The sequence below is a fragment of the Mirounga leonina genome, unplaced genomic scaffold, assembly GCF_011800145.1.
Source record: "Mirounga leonina isolate KUSES-001 unplaced genomic scaffold, KU_Mleo_1.0 Mir_178, whole genome shotgun sequence".
NCBI lineage: Eukaryota > Metazoa > Chordata > Mammalia > Carnivora > Phocidae > Mirounga > Mirounga leonina.
The window spans coordinates 27304467-27332113 of NW_023270464.1; the positions used below are offsets into that span (position 1 = coordinate 27304467).

Sequence of the window (27647 nt, forward strand, 5' to 3'; positions counted from 1 at the left end):
CATTAAATCAAACTTCGTGCTATGAACTATTTACCTCACCTGCCATTACCCGATACAGCACATCTGAATTTCAACACAGATTTACAAGGTATGCTAAAAGGCAAGAACAAAACACAGCCTGAGGAGACAAAGTAAGCAACATTATCAGACTCAGTTATGACACAGACCTTGAGATTACTAGACAGGGAATTTAAAATAACTATAATTACTATGTTAAGAGCTCTAATGGGAGAACAGACAATAGCAAAAACAGATAGCTCATGCAAGCAGAGGGATGGAAACTCCAGGAGGAAAGCAGAAGGAAATGCTAGAAATAACAAACACTGTAGAAATGAGGACTGCCTTTGATAGATCGTCAGTAGACTGGACATTGCCACGGAAAGACTCAGTGAGCTTGAAGACATGTTGATTGAAACTCCCAAAACTAAAATGCAAAGTGAAAAAAAGAGTGAAAAAAATCCAGAACACTATACCCCCAAATTCATAGTACAATTTCAAATGATATAATGCATGTGCAATCACAATACCAGAGAGAAGAAAGAGAATAGAACCAATGGAATATGTGAAGAAACAATGTCTGAGAATTTTTCAAAATTAATGACACCAAACCACAGACACAGGAAGCTCAGACATGACCAAGCAGTATAAATAACCAAAAAGCAAAACAAAATGAACTACTGAGGCATGTCATAGAACTACTGAGGTTTTTTTATAGAAAACCAAAAGACAAAAAAAGTCTTGAAAGAAGCCAGAAAATTTAAAAACAAAAACAAAAACAAAAAAGTTCCACACCATCTGTAAAAACACAAGGATAAGAGTTCTGTGGACTTCCCATCAGAAACCATGGACACAAGAAGAGAGAATATTGATTCATTCATTCATTCATTCATTCATCAGCAGGCTCCACGCCCAGCATGGAGCCCAACGTGGGACTCAAACTCACAACTGTGAGATCGAGACCTGAGCTAAGATCAAGAGTCAGATATTTAACCGACTGAGCCACCCAGGTGCCCCAAGAAGAGAGAATATTTAAAATGTTGGAGGAAAATAAACACCAACCTAAAATCCTATGTCCAGTAAAATTATCCTTCAAGAGTGAAGGAGAGAGCGCCTGGGTGGCTCAGTTGGTTAAGCGACTGCCTTCGGCTCAGGTCGTGATCCTGGAGTCCCAGGATCGAGTCCCGCATCGGGCTCCCTGCTTGGCGGGGGGCCTGCTTCTCCCTCTGACCCTCTTCCCTCTTGTGCTGTCTCTCATTCTCTCTCTCAAATAAATAAATAAAATCTTTAAAAAAAAAATTTTAAAAAAAGAGTGAAGGAGAAATAATGACTTTCTGTGAAAAACAAAAATAGAGAGAATTCATCGCCAGCAGAGCTGTCCTGCAAGAAATGTTAAAAGAGGTTTTTCAGGAAGAAGGAAACTATGTGAGTTAGAAACACGGATCCGCATAAAGGAAGAGTGTCAGAAAAAGAATAAATTCAGGTAAAATAAACTTTTTTATTTTATTATTCTTAATTGAGCTAATATATTTCTGTGTGTTCCGAGTAATAATGATAACATTATGTGTAGGGTGATGAGGCCCATGACCACGTGGGAGCAGAGCCGCAGGTGACGGAGGGAGGGCGAAGGAAAGACGAGTGACAGGGTCCTTGCACTACTCACAAAGTGGTACAACAGTGCTTGAAAGTGGATTTACATTAGTTGTAAATGTGTATTTCACACTTAGGGCAAACAATAAAGATATATATATTTTTAAAGATTTTATTTATTTTAGAGAGAGAGAGAGGGCGAGCAGGGGGAGGGGCAGACGGAGAGGGAGAATCTCTAGCAGACTCCCCGCTGAGCACGGAGCCTGACGTGGGGCTCGGATTTCATGACCTTGAGATCATGACCTGAGCCGAAATCAAGAGTCGAACGCTCAACCAACTGAGCCACCTAGGTCCCCCAATAAATATATTTTTAAAGAAACCCATAATTGATATGCTAAGATAGGAGAGAATATGAAATCCTATTAAATGTTCAATGAAAACTAGAGAAGGCGGAGAGGGGGAAAAGAAAAGAACAAATACAATGAATAGAAAAGATGCTAAGCATTAATCAAAGTATATCAATAATCACATTAAATGTGAATGGTTTAAACACACCAATTAAAAGGCAGATTGTCAGAGTGGGTAAAAACACTAGACCCAATGACATGTTGTCTACAAGGAACTCACTGTAAATATGACGACACAGTTAGGCCAGGAGCAGAAGGATGGAGAAAAACATACCATGCTAATACTAATCCAAAGAACACTGGAGTGGCTGTATTATTTTCAGACAAAGTAGAATTCAGAGCAAGGAAACTTATCAGGGATAAGGAAGGGCATTACATCACGACAAAGGGGTCAATTCTCCGAGAAGACACAAAAACCCTCAATGTGTATGGACCAAACAACAGAGCATCAAGAGATCGGAGGCAAACAAGGGCAAAACTACTGGAAGGAGAAGGCAAATCCTGTCTCTGTTATAGTTGGAGACTTCAAGGCCCCTCCCTCAGGGACTGATACATTGAACAGGTAAATAATAAGGACACAGTTGTCCTTTTTTTTTTTTTTTTAAGATTTTATTTATTTATTTGACAGAGACAGAGACAGCGAGAGCAGGAGCACAAGCAGGGGGAGTGGGAGAGGGAGAAGCAGGCTTCCCGCTGAGCAGGGAGCCCGATGTGGGACTCGATCCCAGGACCCCGGGATCATGACCTGAGCCGAAGGCAGACGCGTAACGACTGAGCCACCCAGGCGCCCAAGGACACAGTTGTCCTTAACAGCATTATCGATCAACCTGATCTTACAGACACTTAACAAATACTCAACAGCAGAATCACAACGTTCTCCAGCAGGCTGGAACATTCCCGGAGGCAGACCACCTTCCGGGCCACCAAGTATACACAGATAGCCCAACTCTGCATATATTCTTTGGCTTAAGAGACAGACTGAGCTATAATTCACACACACAGCCTGTGCTGTCGTCAAGTGCACAGTTGAGTGGTTTTTCAGACTGTGGAGTCTGCAATCTCTACCGCGATCTGATTTCAGAACATCTGTGTCACCTTGAAAAGAAACGCTGTACCCACAGTCATTCCCCGGCAGCCGGAAACCACAAATCTACTTTCTGTAGGGAAGGACTTGCCATGTCTGGATATTGCACATAAATGGAATCAGATCACATGCTGCCTGTGTGTCTGCCTCCTTTGGCCTAGCATGACGTTTTCCAGGGTCACCAATATGGTGGCATGGATCCCTGACTGGCTGGATAACATTTCGTTGTACGGATACTCCACTTTTCATTTATCCTTCGTCAGCTGATGCACACATTCGGCTGCTTCCACACTCTGGCCACTAACAGGGCTGTGAACGTTCACGTGCATGTTTCTCTGCAGACAAATGCTTTGGGTTCTCCTGAGCGCACCTAGGAGTGGGACTCCTCCGTCATAGGGCAGCTCTACGTCTAACACCGTGAGGACCGTCCATCCGGTTCCTCAACCAGCTGCACCATTTTACATTCCCACCAGCGCCGCTGAGGGTTGCCAGGGTCTCCACATCCTCACCAGCACCCGCGGCTGTCCGTCTGTCTGTCTGAACCATCCCAGTGAGTGTCGGAGGTATCATCTGAAATGCCACCATGATTTCACCCAGGGCTCTGGGTGACAGAACTCAGAAATGGCTGAGGCTCCCACCACCCTTGCAGGATTGCTCTTTGCAGAAACCTTCGCTTCAAGAAGCAGGAGTTTTTCCATTTACAAAGATTATTATGTTCTAGCCACAAAGAAAAATAAGAATATCTAACTGCCTCTTTCCATAGGATTACATCCCTAGCGGGAAAGCAGTGTTAGGTGAGAAGAGCGCCTGACTCCCTTGGGATGAATATGTAGCCTCACTTACCTGCCGGGGGCCACGCCTTGATGTACCCCGTGCAGTGGACCACAGCATACTGGGCCTCCCCTTCTTTCACGGGACCAAGACCGTTCCTAAAGAAAGAGCGCTTGTGAGATGGCTCTCAGCCCCTGGCGGGAAGGCAAGGTCACCGATGGGTCCTCTCTGATCTAAGCTCCTGGGGTCGCGCCTGCCTTGTGGGTTTGAACGTTGCCGTCCCCCCAGCCTGCTTTCCCTCCTGCGAAGCTGCAACCAGCTCCCCTCCCCGCTCAGCCCTGCAGCCCCAGCCCGGATGTGCGCACCACACGCCCCTCCCTGCACTCGGCCCCTCTTCAGGTCCCGCCACCCCCCCAGCTCAGCGCACTTAGGCTTTCTAGCAGCGTGGCCCTAAACACACGTCAGAAAAGCCTACTGACCTGAACCTTTTCCTCATGGTGGTTATTCTGTTTAGAGGGAGGTGATCCAAAGGAGCGTTTCCACACCTGAGATTCGAGAAATCATTACAATGAGTAAAGACCCAAGTTTATGAAGCCCGGAGTGTTGCAGTCAGAAAGGTGGGTCTGATCTGATGCTCACACACCGATCCGGGTGAGCCCAACAGCCGGTTCCCTTCCAAAGTGTCGAAGCGGGCTTGCGCGCCCGGGGACCTGGATCGTCCCTGAAGGCCAGGGCAGTGCGACCCACTGGGCAATGCTCGGGGCCCAGCCCGGAGGCTGGAGACACAGAAGGACTCCAGGGGATCTTGGCCACGCTCCAAGCTGCAGACTCATGTCTGTGGCACTGGGTGGCTTTTGGGAAAGCAGGGAAGTGGGGGATGACCACGGTAGCGTCTCTTCACGCCTCAGCAGAGACAGCAACTCAAAACACATGGTGCCCGCTGGTGACAAGAAACATCTTCTCGGGCTTGGGCTGCAGTCGTGGGACCCTCCCTCCCACCTGCCCCGTTCTGCTGGAGAGTAACAGGGCCGCCACGGCCCCTGATGGCAAAGGGCAGAGTGGGGACAGAGGGCAGAGCAGCCTTTCCAAGGGTCCTTCCAGGGAGGCCAGGCCACTCTGGGGGGGCCTTTCCCGCCTCTCTCCTCCATGGCCCCCCAGGCTCTGAACAGCCTGGTCTGCACCGTGGCCAGAGCTGGTAGCCACTTGGTCTACCCTGCCTCACGTGGGCTCCCTGTTCCCAACTCCACGACAGCTAACGCTCTGGATGTCTTCCTACCCAGCACGGCCACGGTAAGGGTCCAACTGTCCTCTGAGCCCTGGGGCCGCTGCCGGCACACGCGTGTCCCCCCAGCAGGGCCAATGCAGGACCCCGCCGCCTGGGCGAGCTCGCCTGGCTCTCAGCACCTTCCTAAAACTAACCCACTTTATTTGGAGGGCAAGGTCGTGCGCTCGGCAGACGGCAGTGCCACCCGCCTCACAGGTGAATCCGGGTCGTGTGGCGCCACCTGGATGGTGCCCCCCGGAGCCCCCCAGGGCAGGGAGGGGGCTGCCTGAGTTGTCGTGATGGGGCAGTGCTCACGGCATGGAGGCTACTCACAGACGCTCCCAGGGAGGGCATTCTCGGGGGGACGGCTTGGGGCTGCTGGCATGGGCGTGCCCTGCCGACCCGTGTGTCGTGCCAATGGCCTCCCATCTCATTCAGAGTAAAAGCTGGTGTCTTACGACTATCAGACGTCCCAACCTTACTGACGACCGTTCCCCTCATCACGCCCTGTTCACTCTGCTCCATGAGAGTGGCCTTCTGGTTCCTCGAGCATGACGAGAACATCCCTGCCTCAGGGCCTTTGCACTTGCTGTTCCCTCTACCTGGTGTTTTCTTTCCCCAGACAGGCCCAGGTCTCCACTCAAGATGTCACCGTATCAATGGGAGCTCCCCTCATCTACCTACAAACTAACACATAAACTAGTAACTCCTACTCCTTCCCAGTCCTTCTTCCATTTGTTTCATTTTCCTCAACAGCACTCACCACCATCGGGCATTTCAAGTATCTACGTGGTACTTCCGTCTCCCTGACTGAAGTGATGCTCTAGACGCTCGGGGGTTTTGTTTGCTTTATTCCGTGCTGAGCCCTGGCACCTTGACAACCACCTGGCGCAGGCAGGCCCGCAATATAAATGTGTCGAATAACTGAATGAATGAATGAGAACCATCACCTCGTTTTAGAGCCTCCAGAATCCCACACACCAGGCAGACTCCCTGTCAGGCACCTCCCGCCCACTCCCGACAGGGCCTCGGGGTATAGGACGGTCTCAGCTGGACGTGAAGTCTCAAAACCCCAGTTCTTTCCTCTTCAGGGACAGAAACTTCTCTAATTACCCCCAAGGTCAGTCACTCCTGCATGTCCTCAGCAGCCATGTGCCAGCCACACTCTGCTGCAGGCCACGGGGGCTCAGGGAGGCTAACTCGGGGCACTCGCAGAACCGAGATATTTACACCGAGAACATCAATCCACAGTATCAAACTTAAATTCTAATTAAAATGTACGATTTGGCACAGGAAACCCAAAACTATGAAACCGACCGATCTTACATAAACTATGTTGAGAAATGCAGCTTGAAGAACCGGTAGAAAGTTGAGACCTAGGGGACAGGGGAAGCCAACCCGGGAGTGGGCAGAACGCGGCGGGAAGTCAGGCAAAGTGCGACGGGAGGATGAGGGACGAGGGTCCTCCCAGATGGACCGCGGGGGCTGCAGGCTCGCAGGCCACAGCTGGGACCCCGATGTGGGGCAGCAGCAGAGCCCATGGCAGGACAGAAGGAGTGGACCACCCACAGCCACGGCCCCCGGCACCCCACACACCTCATCCTGCAGATGAAGGACCTCCGTGAGCCCATGCACATCCTCATGGAAGACTGCTGCCCCTCTTTCTTGACCGTCCCCGTCTTCAGGTCCAGGATCCGGCCTAAGTGAGAGAGAGACACAGGTGTAAGCCTCTGCCTTCGATGGGGGTGCGGGGTCGGGGCGGGGGGAGAGCTTTCTCCAAACACCCTGCAAATGAGGACAGACAGGGCTGCGCAAATTGTTTCTTGGATCCCCAGCATTCTGTCTGGGAACACGCGGAGCCACAAAATCCATATGGTTCTAAATGCCCCGTCTTCTTCGGAGGGCTGTCTACACCTGCTGTTCCCGCTCCTTCGGATGCCACCGTCTGGAGTGATTCCAAGTCGGTTTCTCCCCATCACTTCATGGAGACAGCATTTGCCAAAGTTGCCAGAAACTTCCTTGTTGCTGATCCCAACACCCACTTTCCTTGGTCTCCGCTCCTCTCCTCCCTCCCCTCACCCCTCAGCGACCTCAGCTGGGCCACTGAGTCTCCTCCCCCTGGGCACCCCGACCAATTTTACCCACTCCAGGGATGGCGGCCTGGATGACGCTGATAATCCCGTGCACACGCCTCTAGCACCACCCCTCCATCCCCCCGGCCCCCGACCATCACCAGCACCTCCCACTCCTCCCCAACGTCAGCAAATGCACCGCCATCCACACGCAAGTCAAGCTCGGAAGGCCAGACGCCCTGTGGGAGTCCTCCCCTCTGTCACCCCCTGCACGCCCACCGGTCTGTCCATCTCCTCTGCCTGCCTGCCATCCCTCAATGGAGACTCACGGGCTCCCAGCCTCCAGCCTCCTGCCGGGGCGCCTCGCACATGGCCCCCGGCTGTGCCCACAGCATGCACCTGACTGCCCGCCTATGGGAGCTCCTCACGGGGTGCTTTGGAACTTGGCCCTGTCCCGCCTGGGCCTTGCCCCATGGCCCGCCCTCCGGCATCCTACAGAAGTCTCCCTCTACAACACCAAACGGCCACGGCTCCATCACGCGTGTGACCCGGGCACTCAGCCTTGCTGGCCCATGGTGGCTTTGTTTTCTCTTTTTCTGCAAAATGGAGGCGTCAGATCTCATGCTCAGGATTGCGGTGATGGTGTGTGATCTCAAACGATCACGTCACACTCCTTGAAAATCTTCCATGCTCCCCACTACGGATTCTCAATAAACCCCAAGTCCTTCTGCCCACCGTGAGGGGCCCCCCCAGATCTGGCCTCTGGGGCTGCACCTGCCGCACCCTGCCTGCCCCTTCCCTCACTGCTCCAACCCCGCCCAGCTCAGCCAGCTCGCTGTCCCTACCCACCCCCTTGTGCTGCTCTGCCTCCTGAGGCTCTGGGCCTTCCCAGTAGCTCCCCCTTCCCTTCGCCCACCTCCTGCTTATTGTCCCAACTTACCCCTGCATTTATTAAATGCCTACAATCTGCTGGGCGCCCTAGAAGCACAGAGTTAATCAGGCAGAGGACATGAGAGTCTAGCAGGTAAACAGACCGCAAAACCCAAAGAACAGGATGGGGGGGCGGGGGAGGGAAGCGGGGACGCTGTCAGGTGGGGATAAATGCTCTAAACAAAAATAACGCAGAGTAGGAATAAAAACATGACCAGAGACCCACCCCTTTGCAACAAATCACTCAATGGGTTCCCATCACTTGAAATTACAAGGGCCCTGAGGAAGACCCCCCCGAGGCCAGGGTCTCACTGCGCCAGGAGGAGAGGGTGTACGGGGTGGGGGGGCCAGCGCCTGGGGGGCTCTCCCTGGGCTGGAGCTGGTGCCTCGCGGGCTGTGCCCCCCCAGCACCCACAACGGTAGCGGGTGCACGGCCGTGCCCACGGTGGCCCGATCATCTTCAGGCAGGACGCGCCCACCAGACTTGAGCCCCGCGGAGAGGCCCGCGCCCCGTCTGCCAAGGGCTGTGGCGCTGCCCGAGCGGGGGCCCCGGGCAGCGGCCGCCCCAGGGCTGACACCTGTCTGTCCACTCGCAGACGGCTGCTCCTTGCGGCTGTTTCCAGGGGAAACTGTCACTCACTGTATCATCGACCAAATGGCAAGTGGTTTCAGCTGTGAAGCAGGCCAGCCTGAGAGTCTGTCAAATTCCAAAGTGTGCTCTGAAAATAAACCACGGCTGCATAACACACGAGCCCTGGAATACGAGGAAATGAGAAAACACGTTTCCATGATCTGCAAAGGACCCCGAGAGACGATGGCTGCCACGTTTGTTTCTCTGTGTGCTTCTCCAGTTTCCTCGGGCACAGGGAGCCCCCTCTCCAGGCTCCTTGGGGGAAAGCACGCTTAGCTTTATACAGCGGATGTGTTCCTGAAAGGTGGTCCACGAAACTGGGTTTTTGACAAATCTGAAAGCAGCGGAGACGTACGGAGGCAAGTGGCCGCCCCCCAACACCGGGCAGTGAGTCCCGGGAAAGGGGACCGGGGATCACGCTCCGTCCCACCAGCAACGGGGCGTCGGGCTTACTTGCAATAGGGCTCCCCTGCAGGGAAGGGGACACGGAGCTGTGGCTGCTACGCGCTTTGCTTCCAGTCTTCTCTCCTGGCCCACAGAACCCTCGGGTCTGCTTAGAACCATGGGGCTGGATTCCCAGGGCTGGTCCCAGTGGGTCCCTCAAAGCACAATCAGTCCGACTCCTTCCAGAGTCCAACCTCATCCCCGGGGTCGGAGGACTCACTCTGCAATGCTGTCCCAGAGCGGCCCCACTACCAATCAATCCCAGCCTGCTCCCCTCGGCGGATGCTGAACCCCCAGCCACGCGGCCACCTCTCATCTCTGTACTCCTCATGCATGATCCCTGCTCCCCTCCTCCCCTCTGGGGTGCTCTCTGGAATGCCCATTCTGCAACAGACAGACTCCTACACCCTCAGCTTCTTTCAGAAGTTCCCTGAACCCCAAGTTAGCAGACCAGCCCGACTGACTGCTTCCCCAGCAGCATGTCTTCCAGAGAGGAGGCGTACCCTCCCATAACCCAGATGCCACGTGGTCAGAAGTGGGCCTGCCTCTTCCTCTGGCCCCAGAGCCCTTCCACACAGCACTCCTGTCTATAACCCGCAGCTCCTTCCAGACTCATGAGTCTGCCTGGCACACCTGCTACGTCTTGGTCTTCCCACCCACAGGTCACTCCTCGTCCACATCAGACTCCAACTTGTTACACGTCTTTCTCTTCACCTCCAGACCTGCCTGTCATCGGACTTGGTCCCAGCACCCACGTGGAGGATCCCCCAACATCCCCACTCAGCGCTTGCCCTCCTCCCAATGGCAGCCACCTCTCCCACCACGACGTCTGGAATATGAGGCACCCAAAATTTTACATTCGAACATGCTGGTAGTCCTCCCACTCTGGTCCCCGCATCACCAAGAATCCAGCATCTGAGCCCTCAACACCTGTGGGCTTCCTTCCGTATGTAAGTGATGAGCTTCCTTCCGGGCGTGGATCTGTGGATCCGCTCTCAGAGCGAGCAGGGCCCACGGGGAACCATGGCCGGCTGTGGCCCAGAGGCCCAGCCATCTTCCCACACAAGCAGCAGCTGTGGGAGCAGATGTTTTTCTGGACTTGATGCACGGAGGAGAACCATTTGTGAGTGAATGGCAGAGCCCCAGCCTGAAGTATCCTATTCCAGAATGAAGAGGCAGCCAGGATCAGAGGCGCAGCCCCTGTGTGAGTGGGTTATGGGGGTTTGAGCAGGCTGCTCCATGTTCTCGCAAGTGGAAGTCAGGACCAGACATGCCTGTTCTGAAGGTTATGTGGAGAGCTAAAGACTTACATGCAGAAGCTCAATCAACCCCCTTCAAGAATGAGAATATAAGCAGTTGGCGGCTCCAGGCAGCAACCCCGTGAGCTCCAAGATGACAACGGCGCCCTGGACTGGAGCGCCATAGGTCGGGGGGACTCCCCTACAATCAGCCCAGCCCTGGCCTCCAGGCTTCTCTGAGTGAAGAGGGCATTCTGGAAGGTTCTAGAATACTGCATACAACACTGTCTCTGGCTTAAAGGTTGAAGAGCTACTTAATTTCCCCTTAAAGTGCTTTTATTCTAAAACTAAAGTAGTCTTTTGGAAAAATCAAATATGCGCACACATACACACACGCACAGTAAAAACCCCAGACAATCTTCCTGTCCAGAGAAAAACACTATTAACAGTTGGGCATATTTCCTGAAAATCTTTTTCTACGCATGCCTACTCTTTTTTTCATCAACTGAGGTGCCGCGGTATGTATTTTCCCACCTTATGTCACAACATAAACTCACAAGAATGTAACCATGAACGTTATTTGAAAGGCTCTAAAGCATCATTTTGCATAGATGATTTACCATTGGACACGAAGTTATTCCCAGGCTTTCCACATGGCAAATAATGCCGTGGTCAGTAAATGGGTGGAAAAAATATATATATATATCCATACCATCTTAGGACAGATTCCCAAAAATGGAATTACTGCATCACATGTGGATAGGCTGTCAACACCAACACCTGGTCTACTCTAAGCCTTGCGTGAACCTACGGTGAGTTCTGGACTCCACTCCGTGTTTCCAATCCATGACACGGGGAGAATTATGACACATCCCAGGGATTTCAAAGACAATTTTTCTAAGTCGAAAGCATAAAATGCCCTAGAACAGGAGTTGGCAAACTGTGACATCTGACCCCAACCTGGCTCACTCTCCCTGTTACTTAAATATTTATTGGAACCCGGCCACAGATATTTACTGATTTATTTACTGTCTCCGGCTACTTTCCTATTACGATGGTCGGGCTGAGTAGTTATGAAAGAAACTATAGGACTCAGAAAGCCAAACATCTCGACTACCCGGACCTTGACAAAAAACATTTGCTGACCGCTAATTTGGAAGAATGCTCAGATTCCAACGACAGAGCACCTTTCTCTGTGGGCAAAGGGCCCTTCCGTCAGTTTTCAGTAAGCTGATTTTTAAGCATTATTTAGATCAGCAGTTACTTTTTTAAAAAAAGAAGAATCAGAAGTTTGTCTTGGACAAGATCACAAAAGAAGGCTTTGTGCTTCATAAAACAGCTCCCCAGGCTACAGGAGAAGTACAAATATAAATTAGAATTATTTCATCAAAAGAATCCTTAAGAAAACTGGAAACATCTCATCTTGGTTTAAAAAGAAGAAAGAGCAAAACAGCAAGGGAGGGGAACACGGGAAAATTATTATCAACAAAAGCGACCGCCCGGTGATGGACACTATTGGATGTTGTTCCAAAGACATGTGGCCCCCGAATGGGGCCCCGAGGCTGGAAGGGACGTTGGTTGCTGTTCCAGGGACAACGTGTTCTTGTCCTCCAAGGCTGACCCCAGCCACTTGCACGCAGGAACACGCCCCCAGCACAGGAATCCAAGCGGTGCCTACGGGGCCTGCTCCCGAGGGACCTGCACAGCGCTGCACCCACTGAGCCTCCTGCTCCCGAGGGACCTGCACAGCGCTGCACCCACTGAGCCTCCTGCTCCCGAGGCCCCTGCCTTTCCCGCGGGTTCCATTCCCTCTGGCAGGTGTCTGGGCGTGACCGAGGGCACACACGCCAGTTCTCAAGCTATGGTCAAACTATTTCCTTCCCATAGCAGAAGAAGGGGCTCAGAGCAGGCAACAGAGTTGTCCCAGACCTCCCCCATCGCAACGCTCTCCTGCTGTGCCTTTATTACCAAAGTCAGGACAGGATCTGCCCTCTTCCTACACGAGCCCACCTCCCCGGCCACAGTGATTGGTTGAGCGCTGGGCACCTGACACAAGCTGGGCCAATCATAGTACCTCATTCCTCCTCTGTCCATAGTGATTGGTTCCCAAGTTAGGACATGATCCGGCCAGGCCAATCAGAGTCCTCCACAGGCAAAACGCGACCATTCCCACCTCTCCTCTTGCTTTTTGTTTAGGGATGTGAGCATAGCTTTTTCAGCGGCAACGACTCCAGCTTCATGGAGAACTGGATCTGAGACAATGAAACTGACTCTCCGAAAGGAATGAAGGCATCAGTTGGTGAAAGAGAAGCATCGTGGTGTTCAAATCTCTGCTACCAATAAACCCCCCCTTTTTATACCTAAAATACTCCATTTTAGTTTCTGTCACTTACGACCAAACAGCCCAGACAAATGCAACCATCTCTGGCCTTTGACAGAAGAGGAAGGACAAGGGATTAACTTTAACTATGGATTTTACTAGGGGCCAGGTATCACGAAACATTTTCTGTGTATAATTTTGTGTGATGGGGGTTGGGGGGATGGGGTAAGGGTGATGGGCACTGGGGAGGGCACGGATGGAATGAGCTCTGGGTGTTATACATGGCAGATAAATCACTGACCTCTACCTCTGAAACCAGTAATACACTATATGTCAATTAATTGAATTTAAATAAAAAAAAAAAAGTCTTGAGTACAACATTCAAAAAAAAAAAATTTCATGTGATTCGCATCACAACCCGGAAAGTAGGCTCCAGGGATGTGCCAACATGGAGCAGGGAGAAGGGCCCTGCGTGTGGCCAGCCCGAGAGCAGGGAAAGCAGTTGTCGGCAAGTGGGTGATGGAATATTTCTCCGCGCTGGGGCTGGCCACGCGCAGGGCCCTCTCCACTGCATGGACGGTGGCCACCCTCTGCCTGCTTCAGCATTGCACACCTAGACTGGGAAAATCCGAGGGTGGCTTTGTTCGCTGGTAATTCTTGTGTGTGTGTGTGTGTTTATTGCTTTTTCAGTTTTTTCTCTGGTTTTTACAGACACCTTTAGATTCCGCGAGCCTATCTCAGCCATCCCCAGGAGATTCGCGGGCGTGGGTCTGCGTCCGCGTGTGGGTGGATTTAGGGGAGTGGCAGCACCCCTCCAGGCAGGCATGCTCTGGGGCTGTCCTGGCTTTGCTTTGTGGCTCAGCATAGTTACTAGGAGAGTCTCTTTTCACTCCCAAAGTGCTCAGGTTCGGATGACAGATGGTATACATATGGTTCCTCTTTCCAAGGTGACTGCAGAGTGAGGCATGGATCCCGCCCCCAGAAGGTTGAGAAACTCAGCTATTTCCTGCCTGTCACTCAGGCTCGGCTGCTCCTAGACGGGTGCACCCCTTGTCGTTAGGGGTAGGGGGCAGTTCTCTAAAAAGCCCCTCGGAAGAAATGGTGTGCCAGCGACGCAGTCCCTGGCTCCGCCCGACAAGGGCACAAAGCGCCCGAGTGCCCCGCAGTGCGGGAAGCGGGGAGTCAGTGCTCAGAGTCAGGAAGCCCCTCGAGGAAACCCTCGGCCCGCCCTGGCCTCAGCTGCCCGGGGCAAACGGCGCCAGGAGCACCCGGGACTCAGATGCGGGAGGACAGCTGGTCGCTCGCACTTGGGGATGAACCCGAAGGTGAGACCAAATGGAACATACTGGAGAGGGCCTTCCTTCCGCTTCCCTCTTCAAATTCTTGCTCTGGAAAGCAAGCCTTTCTGCCTCTCGCTTCCCTCATCAAGGATACAGCCCTTGTCATCCTGGTGACGCTGCTCTGCTCGTCCAAATCCACACCCGATCATCTCACGGGGAGGACAGGCTGTGAGCTTCTCGAGCAGGTGAACCAAGAGCCCTGTTTATTGCTCTGGGAGCCTCGTGGCCCTAAACAGAGTGGTACCCGGCCTCGTCTCTCCTGCCAGGTAGCAGATTCTCACAAACCCAGATGCTTAGAACAACAGACGCCTCTTAGCGCGCCGTTCTTCGGGTCCAAGTCCCAGGTGGGCTTCACTGGGTTCTCCGCTCAGGGCCCCTCGAGGCCCAAACCAAGTTGGTGGCCGGGCTGGGCTCGTCTCTGGAGCTTCTGGGTAGGAACCTGGCCCCAGGCTCATTCAAGCTCCTGGCAGATCCAGTTCCTCCCAGTGGGTGGGCCTGAGGGGTCCCCCCAGACCACTACTCCCAGCCCCCTCCATTGTCAAAGCCAGCGATGGTATGTGGGGTCCTCCCTGTGCTAGGAATCTCTGTCTTTCCTTCTGTCACCAACTAGATAAAACTCTCTGAGGGCTTCTCAGATGGGGTCAGACTTACTTGGATGATCTCCATTTTCTAAGGTCAACTGACTTGGGGCTTTAATTACTTCAGTAAAATCCCTCCCCGGCAGAACCGAGATGCATGTTGGACTGAACACCCAGGAGTGGGACCCCTGCGGAGCCTGTGAAGATACTGCCTGCCATGACCCCCAACAGGGGGGACCTGGGACAGAGGGAGGGGCTCAGCCCATGGCCAGCCGGGTTCACGGAGTTCGCAGTCCCGAAAGACCGGCGGGGATGCCCCTGTGGCAGTGACTTCGGCTCCTTGGCGGGGGAAGTGAGTGGCAGGCTCTGTGTGTCCCCCACTGGCCAGTTCACAGTCCTTTATTCACTAGGGACACTGGCACTAGAGTCTGATAGGGGTTTTGTAGGGACACATAGTTTCCTACAGCGACCGGGGAAAGCTTCCTTTCCCAGCTCGCCTTGGAGGCTGCACCGCATGCTACCTTCCCAGACCATACTCTGGCGGGCTTCTCCCACATCACACAGGATGCTCGCCACTCAAGCTGGGAGGGGATCATGGGGGTGGGGATGTGGTGAGTTAGGGCAAAAATGGACTACAAAAGACAGTCCCACCACCCTGGGAGGGCAATACACCACACAGAGCCATAGATTCTTCTTTCCAGAACAACACTGTCCCAAGAGGATACGTGGAAGCTTCTGGGGGAGGGGGTGGGCCCGAGAATGGGGCCGAGTCCCGTCCGGCTGCAGCTTGGTGGGAGAGGGGCTGGTGACCACAGCTGGGTTGGCAGAAGCCCACAGGGGAGCCAGGCCTCAGGCTGCCCTGCTGTCACCCACCCAGAGGCAGGGGAGCCAGCCACTCCAGATGTCTTGAAATGTGCTTCCGAGAGACCCATCCGTTCCTGCATGTTGCTGGCAGTGAATTTGGAGTGTCCTTCGCAAAGGCCACGCCCTACAGTAAAAGCAAAACTTCTAACCGCTTCAGCACTGTCTGGGGAAATGCACGTGATTTGTATTTTAAAACGTAAGCTATCAATAATTTAGATTTTAGAAGCAAACACTTGTGAAGACTACCATTAATATTTAATGCCGCCCATCCCCGAGAGAGGGGAAGACAGATGGCCAGCCTCGGGGACGGAGTCCAGGCTGGAAGCTGTGACCGCGGGCGACAGCAATCCCAGTCAGCTCCTGGCCAGCCCGGAGAGGGAAATGTTTCCAGAGAGCAGGGACGGGCCTGCAGGGAACCCTCCCTCCTCCGGGTTAGGACTCCAGCCTCTGGTCGTGGAACAGCACAAGACAAAGGGACCCAAGATTAGGGCTGGCGACAGGGACTGAACGGCCGCCAGCAGGCCCCACTGACACTCAGAAGCAGCCCTGCTGCCCAGCAGTCTGATTTCTGTGTCAGTTCTTCCTCGTCCCCACCCTGCCATCTGGGGATGGCGCTAAGGAGACGCTAGCCAGGCAAGGTCTGCACCGAGCATTGCGGAGACAACTGTGTCCCTCGGTCAGAGGCCAGGATGAGCCCTGGGGCACATCCATGCCGAGAAGCAGAGCTCCACGGTGGGTGACCGGCCGCAGCCCCTCTGCCACCGATGACCGGGCTCGCAGGGCCCTCTGGAAAGCCCACAGCTTGCGGACTTTCTCCAGGGCACACATTCCAGCAGGACGACCACGGGAGCACCACCCAGAGCTCTGCTCTGAGTTACAAACTCGCCACCACCCCCCTGCCCCCCAGCGCAGGCCCCTGTGTCCTCCCCCCCAGTCCTCCCTCCCCTGTCACCCCCGTCCCCCACCCCTCAGCAAGTGCCTCTTCTGCTATTTAATCTGCAGGCCAAAGTACAAATGCTTCATCTTGTTTAGAATATGCTGGGGTGTGCTTGAAAGAAATACATTCCTCTCCGGGTATCATGCTACAAAAATGCCAGAAACGCAGGCCTGAGGGCTTTCATTTTACCGGTAAATGATTAACCCCCCCTCTCCCTCCCTGGCTGCAGAAAGGCTGCCTGGCGCGTGGAAGGAGCCCAGGCTGACGTGTCCAGAAGGCGGTTTCAGGCCAAGCCTGGCCTCGCCTTCAAACTGCTAATGAAATGATCAAAAAATACAAAAATAGCAACAAAAATCTGCATCCATGCCGAAAAACAGTGCCAAGGGCCCTGAAGAGGTCTGAAGCATGGAGGGATTTTTGCAAGGAACAGTGCAGGTAGGAGGGTGGGGTGAATATGAGCAGCCCTGTGGTTCAACAGATATAAAGGAAGGGGCTGCCTGGGAATAAATATAAGGACCCCCCAGGAGAAGCCTGCAAGCCTGCAAGCAGGAAAGAGACCAGGGAGTCCGGAAGCAGAGGAAAAGGATCCCAGGTCTGGAGAGAGAGGCCAGGGACAGAGCTCTCGTGTCACCTTGACTTCCAGCAGCCAACCTGCCCCGTGAAAAGGAGAACGGCCGCTTCTGAGGGCCGGCGTTCCAGTGAGAGGAGCGGCCGAGCCCCTGCCCACCCCGGCCGCCCACCGCAGCCTGCCGAAGCCTCCTAGCTCCCCCCGCCCCCCAACAACCGGGCCCCAATCTAGAAAAGTGAAGTTTCAAAGAAATACACACTCCCCAAAACCATTTCAACTCTTAACACACATTAGGAACAGAGAACGAATAAGAAGGTGAGGAAGGGGTCAGATCAGCTGAACGCATGAGAAGATTCAGCATCTAACAAGGAAGCCATCTGAGAAATTAAGAAATTACAACAAATCCCACCGCCCCCCCGCCCCGGCCCAAGAAACACATTCCAGCAAAGCAGGCAATACTGAAATACCCCATCTCAGTGGTGCGGAGATCTTCCATGAATAAAAAGAAAATGACCTGAGATAGGAAAGGTTGCTCTTAGGTGAAAAACATGACTTCCGGGCGCCTGGGTGGCTCAGTCGGTTAAGCGACTGCCTTCGGCTCAGGTCAGGATCCTGGAGTCCCGGGATCGAGTCCCACATCGGGCTCCCTGCTCGGCAGCGAGTCTGCTTCGCCCTCTGAGCCTCCCCCCTCTTATGCTCTCTCTCTCTCATTCTCTCTGTCTCAAATAAATAAATGGAATCTTTAAAAAAAAAAAAAATTAAACAAAACAAAACAAAAAAAAACATGACTTCCGATCTGAAACCCAAACAAGGGCAGGCAACAGTGATGCTGCTGGAGGGGACCCCAGGCTGCAGCGCAGGCAGACGGGGCCCAGACTGAGCCAGCTGAGCGCAGGACTAGCACCCCCGGGGGCCAAGGCTGGGAGAACCAGGGTGGGAGGTGCACATGCGGAACACCCCCCGGGGCCTGCACCAGGCTACTGATCAGCTCATGCCTGTGAGGAAGCCACCTGAGGTCAAGGAGAGCATCAGCGGAGAGACGGGAAGGAAGAGTACCGCATGGAAATTCTGGACACGGAAACTGCAATGTCTCAGACGGAAAATACACAAGATGGAGAAAAGGCCAGATGAGCTATTTCAGAAGGAAAGATTAGTGAACTTGAACACAGAGAAAAAAGAACTATTTAAAATGAAATACACAGAGATAAAAAGGGATTTAAAGAAATAACGAGACCATCCGTGAGCTGCAGCACAAGGCGCTCAATCTCATACACTTGTAATTGGAACCCCAGACACAGTAGGGAAAGATGAGAACAGGAGAAACATCTGAAGAACGAAAAGCTGATATTTCTTATAAATATGATGAAAACCATAAGCCCAAAGATTAAAGAAGCTAAATGAATACCAAGTACAATAAACATAAGGAAACCATACTCAGGCGAACCATAATCCAGTTGTTCAACACCAGTTACAAAGAGAAAAACCTTAAAACCAGCCAAATAAAGAGAGGTATTTTGTACAGAGGGAGGGAGATGAGGATGACACCAAGTTTCTCACACGAGTCAACACCGAGTGAGAAGACAGGATTCAGGACAGCAGAGAAAACCACAGACCCACATCCCTCACGGACCAGCTACAAGAATCCGTACGCAAAATGTTAGCAAGTCAAACCCACCAACATAAAAAAAATTGGAGTACATCATTATCCAAGTGCGGTTTATCTCAGGAATGAAAGACTGGCTCACTCTAAAAAATCAAACAATGTAATTCACCCTATGAACAAACTAAAAGGAAAAACCACACTGTCATCACAATAGATGCCATCAAAGTATCTGACAAAATCCAACACCCATTCCTCATAAAACACTCAGGAAACTTGGAACAGAGGGAACTTACTCAAGCTGATAAAGGACAACCATGGAAAACTCAAGCTGGCTCAGTATTGAATGATGAAAGACTGAATTCTCTGTACAATCGGGAAAAAGACAAAGATGCCCACTCTCACCAATTCCATTCTGCATCATATTCCACATATGAAAAAGGTCCGAGATAGTGCAATCAGGCAAGAAAAAGAATTCTAATTCTGTATTCTATCACTGAGCAATTAGAAACTGAAAAAAAAAAAAAAATCTACATTGGCATAAAAAGTACAAAATACTTAGAGATAAATCTGTGCAAGGGCCATACACAGACAATAACAAAATAATGCTCAAAGAAATGAAAGGAAAACCACGTAAATGGAGGAATGCACTGTGTTCATGGGTCACAAGACTCAGGAGGTCAGTTCTCGCCAAACTGATCCGTAGATTCGATGCACCCCAGTCAAGCTCCCTTCGGGCTTCTCTGTAGGGTCAGGCAAGCTGATTGTGTAATTCATGTCAAGAACCTGGAGGAACCAAAATACCTCTGGAAAAGAGGAACAACGTAGGGAGACGAACACAGCCTGATTTCATGACAAAGCAGCAGGAAATCAAGACAGCATGGAACTGGCGTATGACCAGTGAGGTAGAAGGGCCAGCACAGAGTCTAGAAACAGACCCCCCCCCCCACACACACAGAGAACTGATTTTTGACAAAGGAGCAAGGGCACCTCACTGGAGGAAGGACAGTCTTTTCAACAAAGGTGCTGGAAACCAGACATCCATAAGCCAAAAATAAGTAAATAAGTAAATAAATAAGTAAAGGCTCGTCATGAGGGATTAAATAAGAAATATGTGTGAAGTTACGTCACACGGGACTTCATGTAGTACGTAAACACTCGTTTCCCTTCTTCTTGGATTCCAAAAACCAAACAAAACTATCTCCTCCCCCGCACCAGGAAAGTCTTTATGCATAAAAATGCAAATCAGATCGTGTCAGCATCCTTTCAGGGACTGCTCCTTGTGCTCTTGGTAAATTCTAGGCATACTGTTGTCCCCCGCAGATGTCACCGGCCCTGCCTCCCCCTCATCACACGCCACGGTCCCCGTCACCTCCCCAGACTCGATGATACCTTCCTGCCACAGGGCCTTTCCACATGTCATCCCCGCGGCTGGGAAAGTGCCCAGGCCCTACCCATGGAGATATCCATCCACATCCTCCGATCCCGGTTTGAGCATCATCTCAGACAGCCTTCGCCCTGCTCCCCCACCACTTCCAACACGGGAATGAGGGCCCCCACTACTATGTTCGTAGCCTCCTTTGGAACAACACTTCACCACTTTCGTTCTGCATTCACTGTATGACCATCTGTTTGTCTGTTCTCCCCCGGCCACACGGATAGCTCCTTCGTGGACAGTGACTGTGTTTGCCTGGCCTACTCATGCACTTTCTGGCCCATGCTGAGTAAGTAACAGTGGGATCACACGGAGACGTGCACTCTGCCTCCTGTAAAGTGGTTTCCCCTTCGTCCATGAAGACTCACTGGTCAAGCCAAGAGGAGCTGGTGGTCTGGAAAGAAGGGCCCGTAGGGCTCCTGCCCCAGCCCCAGAGCCTCAGCTGCTCTTGTGGGCAAGCCCGGGGTCACCATCTCCACCCATGGCTGGCTCCCAGCCTTCCAGGCCTGTCATGGACACTGCTGGCGCCCCTGGCAGACCCCCAGGCCCCTCGCACCAAGCTGACCGGCAGACCCCCGCCCCAGCTGCTGATGGTGCTTCAGCCAACAGCTCACACCGCATCTTCTCAGGGGCTTGTCCTTGGGGCCGCTTGGAAGCCCCGGGCGTGAGGATGCCTGGGAGTTTCACGCACCCTCCCGCTCTGTGACCAAGGACTGCCCACTCTCTTGCCTCCCGTAGAATAGCCTCTAGTGCGACCTAGCCTCCCGGTGGCATCAGGCTGACGCTAGACCTTCCCTGACCCGCATCTTGGCCGGCTCCTTCCCTGACCTCCACGGCTTCTCCCCGACTGCCCCCCCAAGGGTGCTCCCCATGCAGGCTTGGTGTCTCGAGACTCGCCCCAGACGAAGGCTGCCGGCCACAACAAAAGGAAGGCAACCAGCTCTGACTGAGCTCTCGGCACGCTGTCTTAGGCACCATCCTCATGCCAACCCTGAGCAGGAAATGGGGCCCCCGAGATCGGTGGTCTGAGGTAAAACCAGGCCCCGTGGCAGATCTAGCTCCAAAGCCCACGCTCTTAACTCGCCCCCTGGCCACGGCCGAGTCTGCACGTTTGCACGCTGGGTGGTGTGTGGACATTCCCAGTCCCATCCCAGAGTGTCAGCTGGGCTGTTGGGCACAGAGACGGGGTGACCAAGGGGGACTTTACACGGAGCACAAGCATGTCATCCCGAAGCAGAATGACAGCAGGCTGTCTCCTGGCACAGCGAGCTCCTCAGCTGCGCACACCCCAAAGGGGCCAGGGGGGCACTTCCTAGGCGCATTCTGTAGGGAGCGTGGGACCCCCAGACGAGCTGACCCGTGTGAGGTCTGAGGTCCCGCTCTCAGTCTAGGTCCTCAGAATGTGTGCACTCAACCCAAGGTTAAAGAATGACATTGCAAAAAGCTCGTTTGAGACTAATTTCTGTCATCAACAGAAAGGGGGAAACTGAAAGCCACCCGTCGGATCGCTGCCTGGGTAAACGTCTGGCAGGCGAGGCTTTGCATTGGTGTGTAAGAAAAGAATCTATAAAAATAAAGGGAAAACGGAATACAGATGTTTTCCTCAATTAGCTTCTACTGAGGAAGCAATAAACAGGAAAGATCACTGCTATATGTGCATTTTTATTTCACCATTGGGTGTGAGTCATGACATTTCAGAGAGAAATAGGCTCTTTTTTTAGTGAGGCTGAAGGAAACTATTTTAATTTTCTTGATCCTGCTGGAGTTTCTGCAATCCAGTTATTTTTAACCAAAGCATTACAAAATACAGTCATCACGTGAGAATATTACTAAAACCTGCATCAGACCAGGAAGAAGCAATGATTCCGTTTGTCTTTTCATTCGTCCTAAAGTAACTCAAAATAATTGTATCTGCCTAAAAACAATCCTACTGGTAGGTTATTTTTGTTATCGTTTCCTTTTATAGACAGAGAAAAAAAGTCTTTTGTCTATTTACTTCTCGGGCATCGGAGTTAGGACAAAAGATAGTCCATTAAGAATTCAAGGCTTGCAAGGAGGGTTTAAAAGCTCACGCTGCTCGTTTGTCAAACTGTGTTGCTGACTGATGACATTGTTACATTTTGTTTCTTTTTTATTTTGACCTTGCTGAAATTTCTGTCCTGCTCTAAAACAGATCGGGCTGCACTCTTTTATTCTGTGGGTCTTTTTTCTGGTGGGGGTACAGTAGTTCGCAACCTTTGGCTGACACTGAGATCATCAGGGCTGTTTTTAAAGTACAGACGCCTGGACTTCACCACAACAGGGTCGAATGCAGAGAAAACAGTCTGGAGCTCTGGCATCGAAGTTCTAAAAGAGCCAATAAAATCCTGATGTGTGCCTAGATTGAGAACCACTGTTTTAGGGGCTGGGGATTTTAAACTTATTTATTACAAAGCTGCTGCTTTTCAAGCACTACTTGGATGTTGCTCGTTTCAAGAAGAGCCACGGTAGAGATGAGAACACGGAGCACAGATCTTGAGGAGGTGATTCTTAGCACTACAAAGGAACGCACCCATGGTTCGTGGATGTGGTGAAATCTCCGGGTGAACTTAAAGCCAGATGGAGAGTCCCCAAGCCCAAGGCACGCATGGATAAGGGGATGGCAAATATCAACACTGACCCATTTGGGAGCACTTAACCTCGTGCCTCCCTTAATCAGGACACCCTCACGGCTCTCAGGAGCCGCCAGAAGGTGCTTCTCCTCCTGGACGCTGGAGAGCCCCGCGCCCCCTCCTCCATGCGGCTTCCTGATGGATCAGTTACACAGCTCGGGAGGAAGGGCTCCCCGACTTACCCACGGTGAGCATCAGGCTCACAGAAGTGGCTGTGTCCCTGCTCCCCTTGAGCCCCACTCTGAAGGAGGCTGCGTGCCCCTCTGGGACTTCTGGCACAGAGCTGTGCCCTGTGACCCACGGAAAATCCAGTCATTCGGTCCCACTAGTGCGTCAAGCCTTGCAGAGCCCAGCACACTCCAAAGTGAGACCACTGGCCCCGACGAGCTGTTGCTCTGGTCCACCCATGCCAAGTCCTCAGACGTGGGAGACAAGGACAGCAAGAGAAAGGGGTTTGGGCCCGGTGGTGTGACAGGGTGCCATGCCCTCGCGTCACGGTCCAGCTACGAAGGAAGCCTCGGGAAACGAGGCACAGCGCCCAGCACCAGCCAGAACGACACCTGCTACTAAGCCCTCCATCCAGAAACTGACTGTACCGTGGAGACGGGCAGAGCTGGACCGGAGCAGGCCAGGTCCCAAGCTGGGGGCCAAACCTCCCCTCGCCCGTCAGCTGTCCACTGCGTGCCCCTGCCTCCCCACCTCGGGCATCCCAGCACCACCCCCTTCCTCTCTGGCTCGCCCCTGACCCCCGCCTCTGGACCTGCCCTCAGCCGACGGTGGCGGCCTTCCAGTGTTCTCTGCCAACACGGCCTTGGCCCTGGCTCTGGACTGTGTCTGGCTCTGCTTCTGTCCAGGAAGACAGTGCCAAGTGGCAGGTGTGGCCCGAGGCAGGACCCAGGCATCAGGCAGTGAACTGAGTCAGAAGGAGAGCAGGCGAGGGGCTGGAGTGAGCGTGAGAAGCGGGGCGAACCCAGCAGAAGAGCACTTCTCAGAAATTAAATGCCCCCGCCGGAGCTGGATGGGGGACCGACTTCCCGGTCCCACCAGATCCAAGAGGTGCAGAGAAGCAGGGGAGAGCGTGCGCTCCTCACCCCCCACCCTGGGCAGGCCTAACCCCCCTGCCCACGGAGGACGAGCATCAGCAGGTGCAGCCGGGGTGGGGGGTGGAGGTGAGGAAGCAGGGGGCAGGGGAGCTGACATGACGCGCCATCCATGATGCTCAGGCCTGAGTGAGCACCGCGTGAGGATGGGGAGGAGCCTGGGGGACTCAGCCCTGGGGCTGTGACCCTGGTAGCCCACAGTCACACGGAACAGACAGCACCGGGCATCCCTGCTTCCCAGCCGGGCACACACAGCGCATCCTGCAGTGCAGCCACGTCCGTCCACAAACACGGGCTGATGGGCCCACAGGCACCCACCAGTTAATGCAAACGCATCCACGGAAGGGGTGGGTTTTGTGGCCCGATTCAACACGGCAAGTTGGGGCCACGGAAGAGGAACCTCCGGCTCTCGCCACAGTTAAACGCATTTCTGGCAGAAGAGATGCGTCAGAGACAATAAGGGGCATGAGAAAGGGTCACCAAGGACCCTCCATAATCAGCTTTCTTAACATTATTTGGGTAGGGAAAGAGCTACAGGGAGTGGACCAGCTTCCCCGCTGGTCGTGCTGCCCGAGAACCCCGAGTCCCCACTATCCCTGCACTGGGTTGGCCAGTGCGCCCCAAAATGCATGTCTCCCTAGAACCTGCAAATATGGCCTCACTTGGAAATAGGGTCTTTGTAGACATAAATAGATTAAAATGACTCGGACTGGGTTAGGGATGGGCCCTGAAGACAGGAGGACATTCTGGACCCAGAAACACAGGGAGAATGCTGTGTGTGGCCGAGGCAGAGACGGGAGGGATGCAGCCAGAGCAGGGAGCCTCAGGATGCCAGCCACCCCCGGACACCAGGAGACAGGCACAGAACAGACGCCCTGCAAAGCCTACAAAGTGAACCAAGCCTGCTGACATCCTGATGTCAGACTTCCGACCTCTGGAACCGTGAGAGAATCGATTCCTGTGGTTTTCAGCTGCCTGGTTTGTGCTGAGGGCAGAATCCTACAGCGCCCCAGCCCCCGTGCACCGTCTCCCCTGCACACCATCAGCACCCTCACCACCTTGACTCCCCCAGCCGGCCCGGCCCCCCTACAACACATTCTGCGCTCCGCAGCTCGGTCACGGGACTCCTCTGGTGTTCACTGCCGTGGGAATGAGCATCCACTCTCCCCACCCTCTACCATGTCCCACCGGCCACCTTCAGCTCCTCACACACTCCCAGGGGCCCCGTCCCACCTGCCAGACAAGCCCAGTCCCGTATTACTTGTTCTCAATGCCCTATGGACTTTTCCTGCCTAACACACATCATGATGTGTGATACATGTTCTATGTGATTATTTCTTTGGCGTGTCTCTTCATTGCTAAACCATCAACTCCCCGAGAGCCAGACTGCACCACCCAGAGCTCTACATCCTCAACACTCAGCACAGCACCCGCACAAAGTGAGTTAGTACTCAGTACACACGTGCTGGACGGATGGATGCATGAATGCATGCATGCATGCATGCAAAAGGGAAAGAGGGTCAGCGCATCGGCACGCCCCTCCACTCCTCCTGAACGTGTGATGTTGTCCAGCACGGGCTGGAAGGGGGAATGCTGTGCCGTGATCACTGGGCAAAGCTAAGACAGCTCAAAGTCTACCCAACTTCCCTTGGGAACAGTGCCAAGATCCTCAGACACATTTTAGAGGGATAAGAACATACAGCAGAGCAAGACGGACACTTTGGAAGCCCACCAGTGTTTAAACAGGATTCTCAATTATTAGAAAGTGAAAGAAAGCTCTACAATCGCCAAACACCCTCATTAACACCATCCCATGGGTCATTCATGCACGCTTCAGGGCAGTCCTGCAGGGGACGTAGCGCCGCCTGCACTTACAGATGAGGAAACTGAGGCCCGGGGTGGGTCAAGGCACTCACCCAAAGTCAAGGGCCATAAACTGTAACTGGCACCAGGTCCCTCTGCCTCCCAGTGCGGGGACCCTTCCACCACTCCCAGCTGCCTCCCTAAGCCCCCAAGCCCCCAAGCCCACCCCGGCCTCACCCCTGAGTCCCCCTGGAGAGCACGTGCACAGACTCTGCTCCCACTCATTTATCTGCTGGGACACCAGAGTGATCCTGAACCCAGCAGCCCGAGCTGGAAATCCATCCAGATTCATGAAATATCTTCCCACACAAGATATGAGAGCAAAAGACAAACAGTCCGGCAGCTTCAGCATGCTACGTATGAAGTGAAGCAAAACAAGGCAGGTTACATAAATAGCCACGAGAAAGAATTGAACTGGCGCCCAAGCAACATCGGGAATAAGAGATCTAAGCAGGCTGCAGTTTCTAGCGGGAAAGTCACCGTGACGATATGAAAAATCACCAGCCTGTGACTCTCAGGCTTCACCCTCATGTGCATACACCGAGCACCTCAGGCAACACAACTCCAAACGCTTTTTGCGGTGGCCCGGGTGTTTGCTCCACCATTGAGCAATTTCCAAGGGGCCAAAATCAAATAAACATGCTTTTCTTGCCACTAAGACACTTTATTTCTATTTCAAACAACAGAAACTCAATAACACTGTTAATAGCTGACTCAGATAAAATCAGGATTTTTTTTTTTTGCTCCATTTATGTGTGTTGCCTAATAAGGCAAGAAATGGACTGCCGAGCATGTTTTGGATTTCAGACTCTGGCATCGGTCCAAGGACAAAGCCCGGGTGTTGCAAAGAAAATAAGCTATCTATTTGCAAGTATGGTTTTCATGAAGTTACCTTCATGACTGACAGCTGGAAAGAGACCGTCTTTTTTCCAGAACTGACACGGCAGGGGTGGGCTTCACAGTTCACACAACTCCTGAGGGACCAATGATCTGCCTGCCATTCTTCCCCCGAAGGACTCAACAGCACGGCTGAGGTCGACCTGGTTTGGTCCTCATCCTCTTCTGCGAAGTGTCCCGAACGGGCTGAGACCTTTCCCAGGCACGCATGTCCCAGGCCGTGCCCGCCAGGCTCCGTGGCATCGTGAGCATGGGCTCAATTCTGCTCTAGCCTGGGTCCTCTAGCCCTCGGGGCCTTGCTCTCCCGCTCTGCGCTGGAGGATGCCAGCTGCCAGCCCTGCAAACCTCCTCCTGATCCCGGGGGCGAGTCTGTGATGTGTGGACTTGCAGAGCGAGGTCCTGGGGCTGGTGTGGGCTGCTCTCGGGGCCGGCGAGGGGGGCAAGGAGAGGACAGCAAGCTCCAGAGAGCACTCGTCCTCAGACGGCTCTTCCCAGATGCCTGGCCCTGCCCGAGACCTCCAGCCAGCGCCTGGCAGGCCGTTGAAGGCTGGCTCCCGCCCCAGCTGCTGCCAGGCCCCAGCACACCTTGCTGAATTCTGTAGTGCAAGCTTCTCAAACATTTATGTGCATATAAATCCCCTGGGGGGATTTCATTAAGATGTCGGTGCTGAGTCAGGCCCCCTGGGATGGGGCCTGTGGTTCTGCATTTCCACGAAGCTCCCAGAGGTGCAGATGCTGCTGGCGCACAGAGCACCCCACTAGATCTTACCAGGCTTTACCTTCCAAGGACAAATAGGACATTTCACAAAGCCTTACAGTCCCACTTTTCTGAGGAGGAAAGCTACAGTCAGAGATGAAAGTTACAGTCAGAGATGACAAGGGCAAACAGAAGTGGACTCAGTCCAGGTGACGTGGGGTTGAGTCCCAGGACAGCGGCCCCAGACCGGCGGTTCTCAAACTTCAAGCGTGCATCAGCATGATGTGGAAGTGAGTCAAAATACAGATTACTGGGCCCTCCAAGCTCCTGATCCAGTAGATCGGGTTCCTGCCAAGAACGTGCATCCCG

The 27647-nt window shown here is 53.2% G+C and overlaps 1 protein-coding gene across 1 annotated transcript in view; it reads right to left on the reverse strand.

Annotated features, from left to right (window-relative positions):
* Nucleotides 1-27647, reverse strand: part of ARNT2 (aryl hydrocarbon receptor nuclear translocator 2) — a 122575-nt gene that overhangs the window by 63036 nt on the left and 31892 nt on the right. The window contains exons 6-8 of the mRNA XM_035024268.1: nucleotides 6710-6812; nucleotides 4329-4394; nucleotides 3922-4007 (exon numbers count right to left, since the gene is read on the reverse strand). Coding sequence (XP_034880159.1) covers nucleotides 3922-4007; nucleotides 4329-4394; nucleotides 6710-6812 — 255 coding nt within the window. The remainder of the gene's footprint in view (nucleotides 1-3921; nucleotides 4008-4328; nucleotides 4395-6709; nucleotides 6813-27647) is intronic.